The sequence below is a fragment of the Amphibalanus amphitrite genome, unplaced genomic scaffold (genome assembly GCF_019059575.1).
Source record: "Amphibalanus amphitrite isolate SeventyFive unplaced genomic scaffold, NRLGWU_Aamphi_draft 000803F_arrow, whole genome shotgun sequence".
Classification (NCBI taxonomy): domain Eukaryota; kingdom Metazoa; phylum Arthropoda; class Thecostraca; order Balanomorpha; family Balanidae; genus Amphibalanus; species Amphibalanus amphitrite.
Genome location: NW_024882297.1, coordinates 244,028 through 262,737, shown reverse-complemented (window position 1 = coordinate 262,737; position 18,710 = coordinate 244,028). Strand labels below are relative to the sequence as shown.

Genomic DNA, 18,710 nt, shown 5'->3' with positions numbered 1-18,710 from the left:
TTTCTTCCATCCGGTGGCCGTTGAATAGAATAGTTTCCCTGAAGAGCCCCATTCCACGCTGGCTCCTTACCCTGTTCCCCGTCGCCCCACCTATCGTCCTCGAGTGGAATATGTTGCCAGCCCGGGGCGGGATATAAATAAGGTCGACATGTCAGTGCCAGGAATTTCTCATCGCTCAATGGCATGCGATATGTGGAGTCATGAATACGAAAACACTCCGCAATATGGCGTCGTTATGCGCTGACTTTTGATAAAGTTGACCACTTTTCGCTAACGTCGGCTATGTCGTCGTGGGTGGTCCACGCTGTTGAAAATGACGGTCACGAAATCACGCGAGATGCCGAGATGTCAGCCCTTCTTTCATTTAACTTCTCCAAATGACTAATATTCATCCTTTATGCTAACTAGCATAGATATTTCTCCACTAGCTCGCGTTGAACTACACTCTCCCTCATGTTGCAGACGCGCCCGAGCTGAGCATCGTCGCGCCCACTACCGAGGACCTCGAGGACAACGTCTCGGCAGCGGTTCTGCAGTGTCGTGTCGACGCCAACCCGCCGGCCAAGGTGGTCTGGCGGTTCGCGGCCGCCGGTACCGGGCGAGGCGAGGAGTATTTTGTCGAGCAGCTGGAGTTTCGACCGGTGGCACGCCAGAACTCGGGGACCTACGAGTGCGAGGCCAGCAACCACATCGGCAAGAGCCGGCCCCTGAGCGTGACGCTCGACATCAAATGTGAGTGTGCAGGAAAATGAGGGTACGGTCTGGGACGTCGGACGGGAGAGATGACTGAGAGGTCCGCTACGGTGCGGGTTGTTGAGAGTCTTATATACGAATAGTTTTTTGGTGGAAGATGGCTAATAGGTCGTTATTGTTAGAAGCTATGGGGACTTTCCGACCATCGCTGACCAAGAGGCTACCTATCCGTGGTGGGAGTGGCTGGTAGAAGTTTGATGCGGTCGAGTCTATTTAGAGCGTTTGATAGGATGTTGATGCTTCTCAGCGGGACTGTAATAGCACCATTGTGTTCCCCCGATATCCGACAAGTAGGCGACAGGTGTAGCCTCACGCCCGCGCGTGCGGACGCCGGATCCCGGTGTGCGTGCACGCGATGGCTCGATCGGCCCGGTCACGCCGAGCGGTCGCCGAGCTGTCGTGACCGAGGGGCGTGTTCCGGTAACCGGCGGGCGGCACGTCTTCGGCGCCGCCCCCGCCCCCGCCCGCGCCCGCGCCGCGCCGGCAGCCCTGGGCGTGATAGCGTGACTGGCCAGCCTCTCCGATTTGTCGGCCTTTTAGGCGCGCTGATGTCATGTGATTGTTGCGCAATAGTGAACCACTCTGTTTGCTCGTACCTTGAAGGAAATTCCTACCCCTCACACTCCATAAAAGGACAGTTCCTCGTCACACCAGTGAAGGAGGGACAGCCGAAAAGTTGATCGGTTGTCCCATCTTTCCTCAGCCACTAGGTAACACATCTTAGGGTCAAAAAGGGGCATAGTGAGAACTACCTAACAATCTGACCACACATATCTCTTATCGACCTCCGGGCATTGCTAACAGTTCGCTCACTAACAAACCCCATCACGTGACCCATTCACAGACGCGCCTCGGATATACCGCGTGCACCCGACGCGTCACGTGACCGTCTCGCTGCACAACTCGACCTCTCTGGAGTGTGAGGCCGAGGCGAACCCGCCACCATCCTACCGATGGCTGCAGACCCGCGGACCCCAGCCCAGCACTGTGCGCGGCTCTGGCGGGCGGCTGACACTGGAAAATGTCACCTACGAACACCGCGGTCGCTACATCTGCCTGGCGACCAACGTGATCAACGGAGAGGAGCGAGCGGACCGCTCCGAGCCGGTTCATCTGAAGGTGGTCGGTGAGTGCACGGGGCGGGATTTGGGTGCATGGAGGGGTTAGGGTGCAGAGGCGAGGTCCGGGTGCACGAGATATATGGGTCTTACATCAGGGGTGGGCTTGGGTGCCAGAGACGGGTTTTCGGTGTATAAGAGAATGTTTTGTTCACAGGGTCGGTTTTTGGGTATAACAAGAATGACAGCGGATCGTTGACCAGAGCCCGATACCTTCCAACTGTTCTCAAGCCTCCTAGAGGCTTTAAGACCCGCGTCGTTGTGTAATATGCCGCGCTGACTATTGATATTTGTCTCACACACGCCTGCCAAAGCGGTATGCCAGTCTGTGACATGTTTATACGGGGTCCAACTGGGTAAATAGGCCGTCATTAATCCGGCTCGCTGCCACGGTCGGGGTCAATAGCGGCGTTTGCTCGTGCCACCAATCACCGGACGTCATATTGCGTGTCGGCTGTTTACACGTCGCTCATTGGTTTATTGTCATGCAGCGACAACCCTTATGTTATCCCGCTCCACGGCGTCATAACAGAGCGTGACGCATGATCACGGCTCTCCCTCCCTCTGTCCCCCTCCCCTCTTCCTGTCAGCGGCAGTAGCTACCGTCTGATCCCCCGGGGTGCGCCTCGAGCGCCTGCGAGTCATCAGCGTGTTATTAGCAGGCTGGCTTACGCTGATTGTGTGGCACCCTGCTCATTTGTCGACGCTGCTCGCCGGTCGGGGAGGGGTGGAGACGCTGAAACTGTCGCGTCTCCGAGTGATTCTGAGTGAGTGCCGAGTCCGCGCACCCCACCAAGCCGTTCGCAGCCGTGCGAGGCCACTGTTTGCCATGGAGCAGCCTCAAACAGAGCCGGGTGCTGCGTCGATATTGGATTGGACGCAGCCCGCCGCGACCACCGCCAATAGTATGTAAATACGCCGCCTGGGTAAACAGAGAGCGGGTGCGGCGCCCGGGCCGATTTGACGACTCGCACGCGCTCCGGTCGGGGCTCCGTGTGAACGGCACGCGCCGCGCCGGCTGAGGCGGCGATCACTGACGCGGCGGCGGCGCTGACGGAGAGTTCAGCGCCGGCTCTGAGCGACCCAACCCTGCCGGGCGGGCTCGGCGTGTTATGTAGGAGACGCTTGGTCTATTGACAGCCTCATGGCCCGTGGAGCCAACCAAGTGACGTGCGGAAAAATCGACGTCATCGTTCATTCACCACATCGGCCCGTCGCCCATTTATTCCTGTCCAGAAAAGAAACTGTCGGCGCCGGCCGATCGGCCAAAACTTGCCCGGCACTGAACGACCGGAAATAGAGCGCTCCCGTTTCGGAGGGCCGAGGCGGCTCCGCCCGGGCGAAGTTGGGCGAAGTTGTCGGAGTGCAGCGAACTTCATCTAGTCAACAGCGAGTCGTTAAAGAGGCTCAGTCGACTGGGAACGGTCTGAAATGATCGCTGCCGTACTCCGCCCTGCCCCCGCCTCGTTCCCGCCCTATGAAAGTTGATGTCTGTTGAACCAACTCGGGCAATGCCAGTGGGCAGCATTCCACGTGTCGATGATTGGTGGCGGATGATTGATGACTGGTGACCAAGGATTGATGACTGATGACCATTGACCATTGACTAAAGACCAATGACCAATGACCATTGACCATTGACCATTGACCAATGACCAATGGCCAAAGACCATTGACCAATGACCAATGACCAATAACTAATGACCAATGACCAATGACCAATGACCAATGACCAATGACCAATGATTGATGACCAATGACAAAGTGACTTTCGTCCGATTAAAGGGACCCTCCCACCTTCAAAAAAGTTAATGAATTGGCATAAAAGTGATGTAGCGTGAATCACAAAGAGCGAAAATGAACATCTACCAAATTTTACCGGAAAATATTCACCCGTTTTCGAGATATAAGACTTTTATTTTTGTTTACTTTTTGGGAAATCCGCTGTTTCTATGACGTCACATAAAGGTTTTCTTTACGTCGGCATTTGGAAGCAATAGTTTGGTATCAAAGTGCGACAAATATTGCGCGAATGATGCGTTTATCTTATCAAGGTCAATATATGATGGCCAATAAAGGATTCCAGGACAATTCTTATGGCATTTCTTCGTATCACAATTCTTCGTCTGCAAATCTTCGTCAGGGCATTTATTCGTACCTATCGCATTACTTTGTCTCGCACCAGGGTATATGAAAATCGGCTCGCATTTCTTCTTCAACGCAAATATATGCAAGAGTAAGCATTGAGGGACAAATAAATGCACCGACGAAGATTTTTAGACGAAGAAATGCGGACGAAAAATTGTGCTACGAAGAAATGTCATGCGAGGATTCGTTCGGGTACCATGACATTTATGTGATTTCAAAGTCAAGGTTCACAGCTGATCTGCTAAATCAAGCCAAGAATCCAAACTATCAAAAAACTATAAATATTTGTTTGTCTGTCACAGAGGTCTCAAGCAATATAAGGTTGACATATGTTGAATCAAAAATCTACTGCCACAACTCACATCTCCTGCCTTAGTTTATCATTGTTGTTTTAACTTGCTTTCAAGAGAAACAGAAGCCAGTATCTGATATCACTTCAGATGATTGTTTCAAGATCTGAGTTCAAATGGAAATAAAAGCAAGATCAAGATGAAACAGGGATTATTGCTGTTAAAGTATTTTGGCCATGATACAACAAGCACATAAATCATTAGCCAAATCAAATACTGGTTGGTTTGTCAAGATGTTTGTTGTCTGTCGTCTGTCGAGCTGCTATGAACACTGAACGCTCTCACTCTTACTCTAAAGAGAGTAGTTTAAGTTGAATGGTAGTGAGCTGTAATTAGACAAAGCAGCTATTCAGTGCTCACATCAAGCCAGGCTAGGCTAGGAAATGGCATCAACTGTGGTGGGAGGAAGCAGGTTCGGCAGCCCTATGTTGTAAACTTCTGTTATGTCTTGTGTTTGATCAACTGATGTTTTCTGCTCTGTTTTGTGCAGTGATAGTAGCAGGTAACTGCATGCTTGTCAAATTATGTGAATAAATGAATTCATAACATTGCATTTTTCTCTCCATGCAAGGAACAAGTAAGATGTTGTAGAAAATGTAATACCTTACCTTAATTTGATCGGAATTTAGAGGCCACTTGGCCTGTAGGGAACCGTTCTCATCGAGCTCGTGACCTTTTTGGACCTTTCTAGCTCCTATCAGGTACCATGTACCTGATGTTTGCCCAGTGGGCATCCAATCTTGATTTGAACTGCTCGATATTGGCAGCGTCAACTACCGTCTGCGGCAAGCCATTCCAGTCATTGACTGCCCTCACACTGAACGATTTCCTCCTTGGTCTGGTGGTGGCTCTGGGCTTCTGGACCTTCTGCGAGTGGCCTCGAGTACGACCGTCGGTGGAAGCAGTAGGTAAAGAACTCTTCCGGAGCCAGGTCAACACCTCCATGCATCAGTTGGTACATTTGGATCATATCGCCTCGCCGCCGCCGATAGAACAACGAAGGCAGCTTCAGTTCTCGTAGGCGCTCTTCATAGGGAAGGTGTCTGATTTGGGTTACCAGGCGCGTCGCTCTCCTCTGGTAATAGAGGGCTGCATTGCTGATTTTGCACTTTATCAGAGCTTTATTTAGAATTGCTTTCCTGAAAGCTACACACAGGCCACAGTGCTGAAATTCACAATGTCATAGCTTTTGGCAGAAAAAAAGAAAAGACTTACCTAGGTAAAATTGGCTGAAAGTATGGCAGAGCAGGTCTTGATGCGTATGCCCATCCGTGTGCTTGCCGAAGCCGAACTGACTGCAACACATTTAACTCTGACCCACCATGGTGGCTGGCATATCCTGAACTTTCACCACTCTAAACAAGACAACTTTCAGCCCTCAGCATTGTATTAAAACACTGTACAAAACACTCAAAATTTGTTTCAGTGCCATCCACGGACAACATCAGTCGCCATTCACCAGGCCAGTAAAAACAGAATAGATAATAGCTTCAAACCCATGTAGTCAGAGTTACTAGGTCTGCACCTCATAACAAAATCCAGGTGACATTCACCACGCCAGTAAAAAACAGGTACTTAGGTAACGTAACAGCTTCAAATCTGGTAACATGTTGGTCGGACTTTACACTACCATATTTACATGGAATAATATGATACCAAACAATAGTGCAACCATTCTGGACAACAAAAGTGTATGATAAAATTAATTTAGAATACTCTGGCAGCATGATTTACGAGCACAGGCAGGTGTTACCTACCAGCCTTCTCAATGCTCGTAAAACCAACATTGTAGTTTTGATTTTACCTTACATGATAACACACTTGGCTGCAATGGCACATTTAATTTAATACTGTGAAAAGACCAGTTATAACCACTTCACAAGCACAATTGCACCTCATGCCGACATCCTTTTCCAAAGAGTCAGCAGCGTCTTTCGTCAAAACTGGAAGATAAATCCCCTTTCAACTGTTAACATCAAAAATATGTCTTCATGGTGTGACTGTGATCTCCATATGGAAACCTTGCAGGAAAAGAATTAATGTCAATTGTCAGCTCTTCAAATTTCTTTGGACTTTAACTTGCAGTACCATATCCAGTTTGCTTTGATATTTTGTTTTTTATTCCATGTTGAAGTTGAACACCAAGCTCCAGATATAGCAGGCAGCTTGATCATCTTCGGCCTTGGTATAATATCAGTCCAAGTTCCAGTGGTGGGTATCTTCTAATATTCAAATTAAAATGAAAAGCAATAGGCTTTCTCAGCGCCGACGACGGATTTCACGTTGATAAAAAAGCACGGACGTATAAATAAACTGGACTGACGATCCCAATGGACCTCCTATGGAAGATAGTGAAGCCGACAAGGCGCCATTTTACGTTGCCAAAAACCCGTGCTCTGAAAGGTCATCGAGCCAATACAATTGGAATTGCGTCTAAACGGATGATCGGATCGAGATGCTGGTGGTACCGTTCGACGGGTAATGCTTTCAGGCAGGTGATGACGCATGTCACAGGACATTCGGTGTCACGTGGCGCGCGCCACGTGCCGACAAAGTCAGGAAGGGCAAAAACCTTTAAGCGACGCTCCAAATTAAACGGTGGGCGGCACAGGTGCCAAATTCACAGGTCACATGTACCGGTGTTCGACCATTAACATAGGGGAAGTTGGGGGAACGCCGAAGACTTTTTTTCTGACGCCCGTAGCACGCAAGGTAGACAACATACGCTATTCTTGTTGGCGTCATTCGAGAGGCCAGTCTTTTGCCTTTCAAACATACCAGGCGCATTTGATGAATTCGCATACCGTTAAGCGCACAAACTAAAAATATCAAAGAAGTGACTTTTTCGGCGTTGCCCCGGACTGCGGGGAAAGCCGAAAATGGGAAAAATGATCTACGGGGAATGCCGACATTGATGTTTTGCCATTTTATCTCAAACTTTATCCAGAATTCATCAAAGCTGACACACGTTTCAAGAGCTTGAGGACGCGGTGCACACTGGAAGTTATAATTGTGTGATATAATAAGAAAATGCCAGGTAAATCATTCCTTATAGGTAACAGGCCGTTGTGTCGGTTGAAAGTGTAATTTGTGTGACTAAAAATACGCGTTGCTATTCTACAGCAGTAAAGTCCACGTAGCGTGCTTTTAACACGTGCGTAATCGCACGTTTTCGGCATTACCCCAGCCAGCCATACTTTCATTTGCAGGCCCATAACTTTTCAACGTGCTGTATAAATTTCAAATAGGCAGCACACTTATGCAAAGACATGCTAAAGATTACTTGACCGAATTGGCCAGACAAACGGTAGCATAATGAGTAAGAAATGCAGCTTCAAAGGCGCATTTAGTACAAGGAACGCGTACCTTAAAAACGCTCTTGGCGCCCTCACAGCCGAAGTATTCCGAATGACGAATCGTAACAAACATGCGATAATTGTAGTCACTAAAGCTTCAGAGCATCACTGACAGGTGGCATCCATGTCTTACGGTTTTCGAAATATCTTGAATTTCGGCTTTGCCCCAACTCCGGCATTGCCCCAACTTCCCCTATGGTATGCTCGGCAGCAGGGGGTGCGGAATGCACGCGCTAGGGGCGAAAAAACATGTTTTGAGGAGGCATCCTCCGATTCCGGAAAACCTTGACCTAGGCACACCAAATTTGGCACACTGACACTACTGGACACGCGCTTTAAGGTGGTGTACAAATAGGCGTGCTGTGGTACACGGTGCACGTGCTGTGCACGTGCAAACCTTTTGATGTTGCACTTTGTGTCACATATGCGGGCGCGCGGGTAGCGCTGGCAAGCTCAAAGTGCCAAATTTACATAGGCCATCCAGAATGCATTCCAGCATAGTTATTGAGCATATCCATCTCCTGGTGGACCCCGAAAGTGCGCTCTGCACGTGCAAAAATTGTCCGCGCCGGGCGGTGGGGATGCTTGGACACCCCATGTGGATTTCTGTAAATATCTCGAAAACGGCGTTGTGTAGCGCCGCCGTTTTTGGCACACCTTTTCATACGTCTTTTTCACACATGCTGCGTAACTTTCAGACTTAGGTCACTCAAGGTTAGGTCATCAGGTTACGTTAATTCGGGCTCCAAAACTTTTAGCTACCCACAGCAACGCAAATTTACGCTACCATCGCCCGGTAGCGCAGCATAGGCATCTTTGTTTCCACGTTGTTTGCGCCTGTAGTGATACTGTACCGCAATAACCATTATCTTCATCTTTCACCCATAGATGGCAGTAGCAGAGCGCCTGCATCTATGCTGTGCCGCAGTGCTTTTACAATACGAACTGAGCATTGAGCAAGCGCGGTGTAATACGACTAGGTATGTGGTGGCCTGGACGGTGACCGCGGCCAAGAAATGGTTCGAACTTGACTGAGTAGCGGTAAATCAGCATCATTAATTTATTATTACGAGACCATGTTTGGCCGGAATCGCGATTCGGCGTATGTCGGCGCGCACTAGCCAACGCGTTTGCTGTCTTTTCGTGGTTTCAAGCGTTCAAACATGTGATATAATGTTGGTCACATGCAATATGGTGGGTGTCAAAGTCACGTGAAAATTAGGTCAAGGTCACTGACCTTTAATGACCTTGGTTCACCTTTTCGAGTTTTACAAATTACATGTTTCTAGGAGTCTAGGACAATTTTTGGAGCTGATTTCGAATTTAGCATTCAGTTTAACATTTAAGAAGTTATAGTTTTAGTGTCTTCGTATTGTTCGTAACATATTACGACGCCATCAGTGGTGGTTGACACCCACTATGGATAAGCGGCAGGACACCTACTGGTTGACCTGACCTGACCTGACCCGACCTGGCCTAAATGCATGAAAACATCAGCTGTGAATTGTGATCAAAACAAACATGACATTCCTGATAAATGACCCGTAGAACTCGCAACAACCTCAATTTACGAAGTTGAACTAATCATATCGAAAGTGTTTTCAGCGCTTTTGCATGTCTCTACCAAAGGTTACTGTCAAAATGTTGTGGAGGGCGATCATGACCTGAAATAACCCCAGGACATAAGTAGAAGTCACAGGTACAATTTCCCGATTAAATTTGTTTTGTCACGTTTCCCTGCTAACGTCCACTGAAGGTATTGAGTTGCGTCTCTCGCACACTTCAAATATCTCTAAATCGAATCTGATAAGACAAAAAATGATATAAAGCGGAAATGGTTAAAAAAGGTCAGAGGCGGCGCTAAACAACGCTATTTTCGAGATATTTACATAAATCCACATGGGGTGTCCAAGCATCCCCATCGCCCGGCGCGGACAATTTTTGCACGTGCAGAGCGCATCTTCGGGGTCCACCAGGAGATGGATATGCTCAATAACTATGCTGGAATGCATTCTGGATGGCCTATGTAAATTTGGCACTTTGAGCTTGCCAGCGCTACCCGCGCGCCCGCATATGTGACACAAAGTGCAACATCAAAAGGTTTGCACGTGCACAGCACGTGCACCGTGTACCCCAGCACGCCTATTTGTACACCACCTTAAAGCGCGTGTCCAGTAGTGTCAGTGTGCCAAATTTGGTGTGCCTAGGTCAAGGTTTTCCGGAATCGGAGGATGCCTCCTCAAAACATGTTTTTCGCCCCTAGCGCGTACATTCCGCACCCCCTGCTGCCGAGCATACCATATGTTAATGGTCGAACACCGGGACATGTGACCTGTGAATTTGGCACCTGTGCCGCGCACCGTTTAATTTGGAGCGTCGCTTAAAGGTTTTTGCCCTTCCTGACTTTGTCGGCACGTGGCACGCGCCACGTGACACCGAATGACCTGTGACATGCGTCATCACCTGCCTGAAAGCATTACCCGTCGAACGGTACCACCAGCATCTCGATCCGATCATCCGTTTTGACGCAATTCCAATTGTATTGGCTCGATGACCTTTCAGAGCACGGGTTTTTGGCAACGTAAAATGGCGCCTTGTCGGCTTCACCTGAATGGAGGTGGTTGCGGGTCCAGTTTATTTATACGTCCGTGTAAAAAAGGGAGCTCAAGGTCAGCAAAACTCGGGTTCAAGGAATGGCGGGCGTTGAAATGACTGCTGACGTCATTAAAAAACCGCTAATGGTTAAGAGATAGGGACTAAGCTGGTCCCACCCTGCAAGTAAAGGGAAGAAATTTCTTGAACACCATAAAGCTGCGGGGGTTGCGACCAGGATAAATGGTGGTTTCTGAGCCTGGCCGCAAACTTGGCTATCTCAACTCAAAACTAATGTTAAGGTGGGATGGTCCCTTTAACAACCATTGATTAATTTGTGACCGGTAACTGCGACCTATCACCAAGAAGTGTTGACTTTTGAACACTCACCTCACCCTAAATTCCCCTCTGATAACTCCCTTCCTCCCTCCCCCAGGACCGCCCCAGATGCGGCGCGCTGCCGAACCTCTCCAGCTGCCGCTGGGGATGGTGCCGGCGGTGCGCGGTCAACAGGCAGTTCTGGAGCAGAGGTTCTGCTCCGACCCGGCCCCCAGTCGCGTCACCTGGCTCTGGGACGACCAGCGCCTGCAGGCTGGCCACGTCCGGGGACGATTCGTCGCAGATGAGGTCGTTCAGGTGGGTCGATTCCGGACGAGTGGGGTCGTGGAGTACACGAGGCTATCAACGGTGTTTTATGTATGTACGGGGTAAGGTCAGATCAGTCATCTCCCGCCCCTACCCTCCCCGTTGTGTGGTCGTATTCAAAGTGTCTAGTTATTACACCCCGAGGCGTCACATAGACCAAGCTTCAACAGTACAGGGTGGGGCAGCATAATCGGGAATAAATATCAAACGGGATTATTTGGTCATGAATTTAAAAATATAGCTCCAAGCACTATTTTAACAACATCCCATCAATCGGTCACCTTTTACCTATCCCTCATCCTATTTGACCGCCCTTCGCGTCGATGACCTTCTCAAGGCGGGTCCAAAAGCACGCGCATGCACGTGCAGCCTCCTGCTTGTCCATGATCGCCCATCAGCTTCGTACCTTGCACTGAAGACCGTTTTTACTGATGATAAGTTGTTCATTAAACTTCTACCAAAAAACGCTCCATATAAAAAATTTGGTCGGATTTAAATCGGCGGAGTTGAAGGACCAGAAGTTTTTGGTTCATCTCAGGTGGAGGTGCCCTACACAATAACATGTCGTCCTCACTGCAGTACCAGCACGGACAGAGTCCTCGTAAGACGTGATCTGGACCGTCAGTGATCCTCTCTTCCGACGACTCCACGTGAGTCTGCCAGAGTGTGGATGTATTTACCAGAGGTGCTCGTTTTATCCGGGCTCGATGAAGTAGGGTGCACCACGTGCACCTCCCTTGAAGACCACCCATAGGTCCATCACCTCAACAGGATGTTTACTTTGCATGACCGCTGCAATATTCTCGATACAATCCCCTATATGGCATGCCATTCTTTTTTATCGTATTCCAGTCGGTGATAAGATTTTTGGTCGCTGAAGTTTTGAACATTGTTTCTTTTTAATATGCTCAAGAGCTTCTTCCTTATATTCAAGTGAGTCATCTTGTATGTCCTCTGCTAAGAGTTATTTTACGACGATTACGTTAACTTTTTGTCCTAAGTATCCCCACACAATCCTTATCGTCCGTGATAACACGTTGACCTGTCCAGCAACCTTTACGTGGAATGGCATTGTTTTAAACAAAATGTTCTTGTTTTACTCGTTTAACATTAGTGTCTATGGGCGCGCGCAAAGCACTTGGAGCACCGTCGAACTATTTTGCTGCTCTTTTCCAGGAAGTTGCATGCTCATGGATGTAGTCATGTCAGATGATGCACAACTTTTGGGCGTTTCATTGCCATGATATAATTTATCAAAATAATGCCATGCCTACTCATGACCAGAGCCCAAAAAGCATTCCCGATTATGCTGCCCCACCCTGTAGATAGATGTTTAATTGGTTGAACAGCTAGTCATCCATACGCCACCACCATGGTCTCTGTGACGTCATACTTATACGAAGTCCAAGAAGACGTCGCTACCGGCTGCAGGAGGGGGCGCTGACCACTCACTATAAAGCTCTCCGGGTGACAGTTTCACGCCCGAGCAGGGACTAATCGGGCGCCGGACGTGACCGGTAACTGAAAACGAGCCCGGCGCCCGTCTGATCCTTCTCAGAAGCGTACCAACCGACCGACCCCAGTGACCGGCCGGCGCAGGTCCGGCCGGGTCGCCGTGCGCTGTCAGTCGAGCCGTCAATTTGCCGCCAATTTGCCGGCCGACCTGCTATCCCCACTGCCCGCCGCTGAAGGAGCCGCTCAGCCTGATCGCTTCTGCAGCGGTGCCGCTGAAAATGATCTCAGCGGTAATCGACGAGCCGGCCGGCCGGAGTGGTTCAGTTGATTGCTGGTGCGGCAGGACGGCCTGCACCCCCCCCCCCCCCGGCCCCAGCCGCCGCAGGGTCGCGTCTGTCTGTCGCTAGACCCATGTATCAGCAGAGTCGCCATCTCCGCCGCTTACAGAAACAAAGCCGCGACAAAGGCCGGAACGCGTCTCATTCGGAAAATGGATCGCTAAAGTTCTACTTCCGCGCGCGGTCGCGGGTGGGGAGCGGCGCTGTTCCCCGATGATGCGCTATCGCCACCATCATGTCTGATAGCGTCGCGCGCCTCCCGGCTGACGGGCGCACTTATAACCGGCGCGTGGGCCGCGCTGCGCTCCTCTCTCACCGCGCTGTGGATCACGGTGCAGTGTAATCCAATAAATCGGCCCGCTGCCGGCGCCTTATCTGTCTTCCGGCCGCTTCCGTGTGACGCCGGGTCGGGGGGCTGCGGCGGTGGTATAATATCGCTCCACAGGGCGCGGCGAGAGCACGGATGCAGCCGGCGCCTCCTGGTGTTTACCCTCCGCCGGTAATGGGCCCGCGGCCAGATAAAGAAGGCCGCCGGGGAGCACCGGTGATTGCCGAGACCGCGGAGAGCTCGCGACGCTCTCTGCCTGGATTTAATCGTCGCCGAGCACACGACACCGTTTGCATATCTCGTCACAGGGTGTGCCCAGGCGCCCTATTACGTGTTGGGGCGGCAGGCCATTGTCTGAAATGAAGCTAAGAGCTCGCAGACAAAGCACGGGACTCTTTCTTTGGCTTCATCAAACAAAGCCACAAAGGTAGCAGCAGTTGACCGCACACTTGACCTGGCCGTTCTTTGACTGTCACTAGCGGGTCAAACTTGGCGCCAAACATCGCTCGCCGCGGGCGTTTGCCAAGGAGTTGGCAAACATTGTGGAGCACCCTCGGCGACACACTGGGCGCCTCCCTCCACTCCCCGGAACTTGCAGCCCTCCCGAGCCACCAGCGTAGGCGGGCCGACAGCCGACGCAGCACTTCCCGATGCCGAGTGGCTGCTGTCACAGTCGGGGCTCCAATTATGTCGCCACATTGCCGAATGGCTTCCGAGGATGAGTCATCGTGCGCTGGTGGGCCCGCGTGGGTGTCATCTCGCACCGGCTGTCACTAAACGATAAGGCAACCCTTGCCAGCGTTTTTCGTGGATCAATTCTGCATCCCCATTTCTGCATCCCCATTTGATAGCGTCTCGTCGGTAGACCGAATAATTCGCTGAGGCTGATTTCTGCTCATTTTCCGTCGTCAGGATTCGGCCGAAGCCTGTTACAAGACCCGCCTGAGGATCCAGTCGGCCGGTCCCGCCGACGAGCAAGAGTACGTCATTATCGTCGAGAACCCGCTCGGCTCTGACCGTCACGCGCTCGCACTTCAGGTCAAAGGTCAGTGACCTGGTCAGGTCAGCCGCCGATGGGTGTGCTGATGGACCTTAGTTTCCACTCAAGCATGCGCGAACTGCGGGAGTTCAATAATGTAAATTTGTTACATAAAGGAATATGATACGTGCTCCTGCATTATAAATGGCTTCATAACCCTTAGCATGTGTTTTCAATTGAAAGTAGCACAGATAACAGTAGTACTGGATTGGAAACAGGATTCCGGTGGCTGCAGTAAGAGGCCGAAAACAGAACCGAATATTTCGTGCCCAGACTTTGATATCTCCTCTCACAGGCAACAAAAAATTATTGGTTTATGTGAATGAAACTTATAAACTTACTTATAAAGAAGCTATCTAGCCGTGCTCGTGTTTATTGATGCATTTTTTGCATAATGGCAACTTATTTTTCTAAACGTTGCTGGTTACACTTTCCTCACCGTGGTGAGGGCACGTATGCCACTGTTTTGATTATAATGATTTCCCACTCTCATCCACAAAAAGTTATTGTACATGGGAGTTTGATCTCTTTATTTACATTCTAATCGACACCAAAGGGGACCGCTAGTTGCTACTGATATTTCGTATTCGTCTACCGATCCCCGTTCACGAGTTGCACGGCAACCTGTTGCAGGCGTCCAGCTGCTGGCCGAGCCCGTTTCCATGGTAACCGTGATGGCCATCGCTGGCTCCGGTCTTCTGCTGCTCATTGTTCTGATCGCCATCATATGCCACGCCTTTAAGAAAGGACAATGCTGCTTCTCTCGTGAGTTTTAATGAGCTATTAATAAGAATTGTTGTGAGCACTGTTTTGAGAGACATAGACATACTGCTTTTCATGACACATGACATAAAGTTTATGTCATGTCATATGCAGATTACAAACAAGTCATCGTTGATTACAACTTTCTCATCAGACTCCTTTCTCTCATTTTCAGATAAAGGAGGCTTCAAGCCTACGGACATCGAAAGGTAATAAAATTCAATTTTGATCAAAAGCCAACTATTATATCGTTATTTGTGCCAACAACCTTTTTTTTTCTGTGGAGTATAATTAAGTTGAAACCATTGCTTCACTGTACCTACAGAAAATACCTTTCAGTGAACGGTAATCTTCAGGTAGATTTGACTAAAATTTACCTCTCAAAGTCACCGTTTACGAGTACGTTTCCGTCACCGTTTAAAGTTTTCCGTCCCTGTGCCATTTGGTCCTCTGTTCGTCTGTGTCCCCTGTGCTGAGTCGTTGGCCGTTGCAGTGAGAAGGCCGACACCAACGGACACGGTGAGGCAGCCGGTCGCAATGGGCTCGGGGCCATCCCACCGGATGCCCTCTACGCCGGCCCCAAGAAACCGCCGCAGGGCATAGCGAGCTACGAGGTGAGGGCGCCCACCAACGTCTAGTTCCGGCGCCAGCCGCCTGGTGGCAGCACCTGCGCCCCAACCCGCCGCAAGTACGCACTAACCGCGCCTCCACGGGCTGGTGCCATCTCCACTCCTCTGCTTAAGCCGACTGGTGTTTCTGTTAGAATAAGAAGAAAAATAACATTAGGTGGTCACCCGACGAATTTTAGCGATTGGGCTCGGCATTTTCTCATTTTATTATTTCTGACCGTCTAAAATTGTCTCAGCACTCTTCCAGCAATGAACGTAACCTCCCCGTTCTGTACTCATAAGATCTTATTTAGATCTTATGCAAATTGTTAAATCGGCTGCAGCAGGGAGCGGAGAGTGTTACCGGACTTGTGGTGGCGTAGCATGGCTGTTTGGTCTATGGTTTGTGGTGGGCTGCGAGATAATCTATTTGCAATATATTACTGTTGCATATTGTATAAAAGTCTGTGTGGGAAGGGACTGGTTGCAATGGTTGCTGGATTTGCTTGCCGCCTGTGGCTATAGTGACAGGCGTAGGGTGGTGGATTTCTGTTCGTTTCGTGACTGTCTGCTCGAGTTCCACGTTGGTGTGGTCTTGGGGTTGTAGGTGGTTGGAATCGGCTGCTTTTTGGGGTAGCAATTTCGATGGATATTGGATACTAATGCAAAAACGCTTTTTTGTGAACACAAATAAAGGTCTCCGATACGTTAAACCACTTAAATTATATGTCGTTTATTTTTACTTTTAGCATAATAAATCGTTGATGAAAGAACTTCCAGAGTTCTTGCTCTAACGGCATTCATTCTACGTTATATCCACCTTTCGGCTCATGCACGCATGTGCTACAAAAATTGGTAGCAAAGAAACAAGTTAATATTTGTACTCGGTCTCAAACGTTAATTCACTTCCAGCTCCGGCCATTTCAGCCCCGTCTCCAAACATCACCCCGGCCCTCAGTCTAACACTCGCCGCGTCCCCAGTTCTGTGGCGAGGAGGACGATCGAGCGGACCGACCCACCGTCTACAGCACCTCCTGTGGCGGCGGCGGCGGTATCATCTACGCCGACCTCCAGCTGCCCAGAGCCTCCAACAATGGCTCCATGAGAAAGCTCCGCCAGGCGCGGAGGCCGGGCCGGCAGGTCGAGGATACCGCGCCGAGCGCCGCACCACCAGCTGTGGAGTACGCCGTGATCAAGTTCCCGTCGAAAGCTGGTGTGGAGGGTGAACGGACGCAGGTGTAGTGTCGGGACAGGGTGTGGCGGTACGGACGCCAGAGTTCGGCTAGTGATGGACGCGCCGCGCGAGTGGTGGTTCGTGACGGAACTGGACACGGTGCGGGGACTCGGACGCGGATTGTGGCGAGTTTAGACTGTGTCTGGCGCCGTGCCGCGGCTGTTGTGACGTCGTGACGCGGACACTGACTTCAGGGAGACCGTCACGGAACATACCGGGATGTTCGCGATAATCGTGCTGCCACGTGTCCGGTGGCGACCCAGCCACGTGTGCCACGTGCGGCACGTGCCACTGGGGTGCCCCCCGTGCCGGTCTAAGGCGCGGATTTTGTACCCGTAACGGCGGCCTAGTCGATTTTGTACCAGCCGTCGCTTGGCGCGCGCGCGCGCGCACGTGCGCCACTGATCTCGCTGTGCCCCGTGTGAGGTGTGAATGTACAAAGCAATAATGAGCCGTCATTCTCTGGCGGAATCACACGCCAATTGGTCTGGCGGTGCGGCGCCTCGCTTGCCATTCATTCGTAGCCGTCGGCGCCGTTTATTCAGGGTAATATGTGAGCTGCAGTTCGCTGTTTCTTTTGCAGCAATTATGCTGTCGGTTTTGCTTCTTCGAACGTGTAATGGCTCGGTAACAACTAAATTGGTGTGCTCGTTTTATTATAATACTTCGTCGATTGTTTACACCAGGTGCGACAATTATTTACATTTTTCTGTACATAAGGTATTAAGTATCTACATCATTGAACTACTTTTTGAATATCCCACGGGCATTTTATTCTTTACTTTAGGCAATTGATTGCCTAATCTAGGAAAAACATTGAGAACAGCTATCCATAAACAGTCGCTATCCATTGATGCGTTTCTGGATGTCTTCTATTTGTTTCATACCGGATATAACCAGCCACTGATACATTCGTCTAGTCTTATGAAGAGCGTGTCATAGTTTTTACTAAGTAATGGTGTGCAAGTGAATTGTCATTTATTTGCGTCGTCTACGCACTCATACATGCGCCATGTATTGTTAAATAAACTAAACTTTTTGTGTCAGCATGGTGTGTCTCCATTCATAAGATTTTGCCCTCTTACCTTCCTACGGAGCTGCTGCTTTTTACGCCTGCTTTCCCGGCAGATGGTTTTTACTGGCCGTTTTAACGCTTTTTTGTCATCCCGACGGCACTTCAGCAGTTTTTATGACGGTAATTGCTCTGTCCTTTAGAGCTCTATCGCGAGTGAAATTAAATTATAACTTCAACAACCATAGCCAAGATTTGCATGGCAAAATGAAACGGATTTATCCACTAGCCAAGTGGTCCGATTGAGGCTTATGGATGCGCATTCCGCAGATTCGGCTGAAGATTTTGCTTCAATAGTTAGATAATATTAGTTTTGTAAAAATTGTCGATAATTTCTAAAAAGCCGTAAAGATAATCAATCTAGAAATAAAAGCTCAATGGCAGCTTTGCGTGGTGCTAATGCATTAATTTGTCCGAACGAATGAGGTCTTTTCAGTTATATAACATATACCTACATTCGCTCATGATTTAGCAAAGGTTTGTGGATATGATGAATCCTCCAGACTTACGAACACGACTTGATTATGCCAGTTTATCACCATGATATTGCGTTGAAATTATGTCGGTGCTGCTAGAAGACAGACTGGAAACATTCAACGCGGTGTCGTCAATGTAGGTAGGTACCGGGGCACTGTGGGATGTTTTAACCTGAAAAAGACAGCAAACAGTAGAAGTAAGTAGCATTTTACGCAGCCATTTTCTTCATTTGGTATGGAATGTGACATAACTATAAGAGCCCTATTCCAACTCTTTGGTCTAAAGTGATCCTTCCTTGAAGACCACGTTCGTGGACTGGCGCCACAGCTCGATCGACCATGCGGCACAGCATACCTTCAGGCGCTAACTGGTGCTGCCATCTGTTGACAGATGCTAAAGCACTGCCAAATGGGCGTTCAAACCAACGAATAAAAT

General features: G+C 49.7%; 1 protein-coding gene across 2 annotated transcripts in view; it reads left to right on the top strand.

The window, feature by feature from the left end:
• LOC122366394 (hemicentin-1-like) overlaps positions 1 to 17,772 on the top strand; it is an 88,887-nt gene extending 71,115 nt beyond the window's left edge. The window contains exons 6-13 of one of the 2 annotated variants that reach the window (XR_006253880.1): positions 463 to 732; positions 1,598 to 1,879; positions 10,754 to 10,953; positions 13,996 to 14,128; positions 14,756 to 14,887; positions 15,060 to 15,093; positions 15,378 to 15,572; positions 16,474 to 17,772. Coding sequence is in view for 1 of the 2 variants with exons in the window: in XM_043338605.1 (XP_043194540.1) it covers positions 463 to 732; positions 1,598 to 1,879; positions 10,754 to 10,953; positions 13,996 to 14,128; positions 14,756 to 14,887; positions 15,060 to 15,093; positions 15,378 to 15,498; positions 16,474 to 16,734 (1,433 nt within the window). In the remaining variant the exon portion in view is untranslated. The remainder of the gene's footprint in view (positions 1 to 462; positions 733 to 1,597; positions 1,880 to 10,753; positions 10,954 to 13,995; positions 14,129 to 14,755; positions 14,888 to 15,059; positions 15,094 to 15,377; positions 15,573 to 16,473) is intronic. The other variant, XM_043338605.1, reaches the window with a different exon arrangement.
• Positions 17,773 to 18,710: the final 938 nt, after the last annotated feature.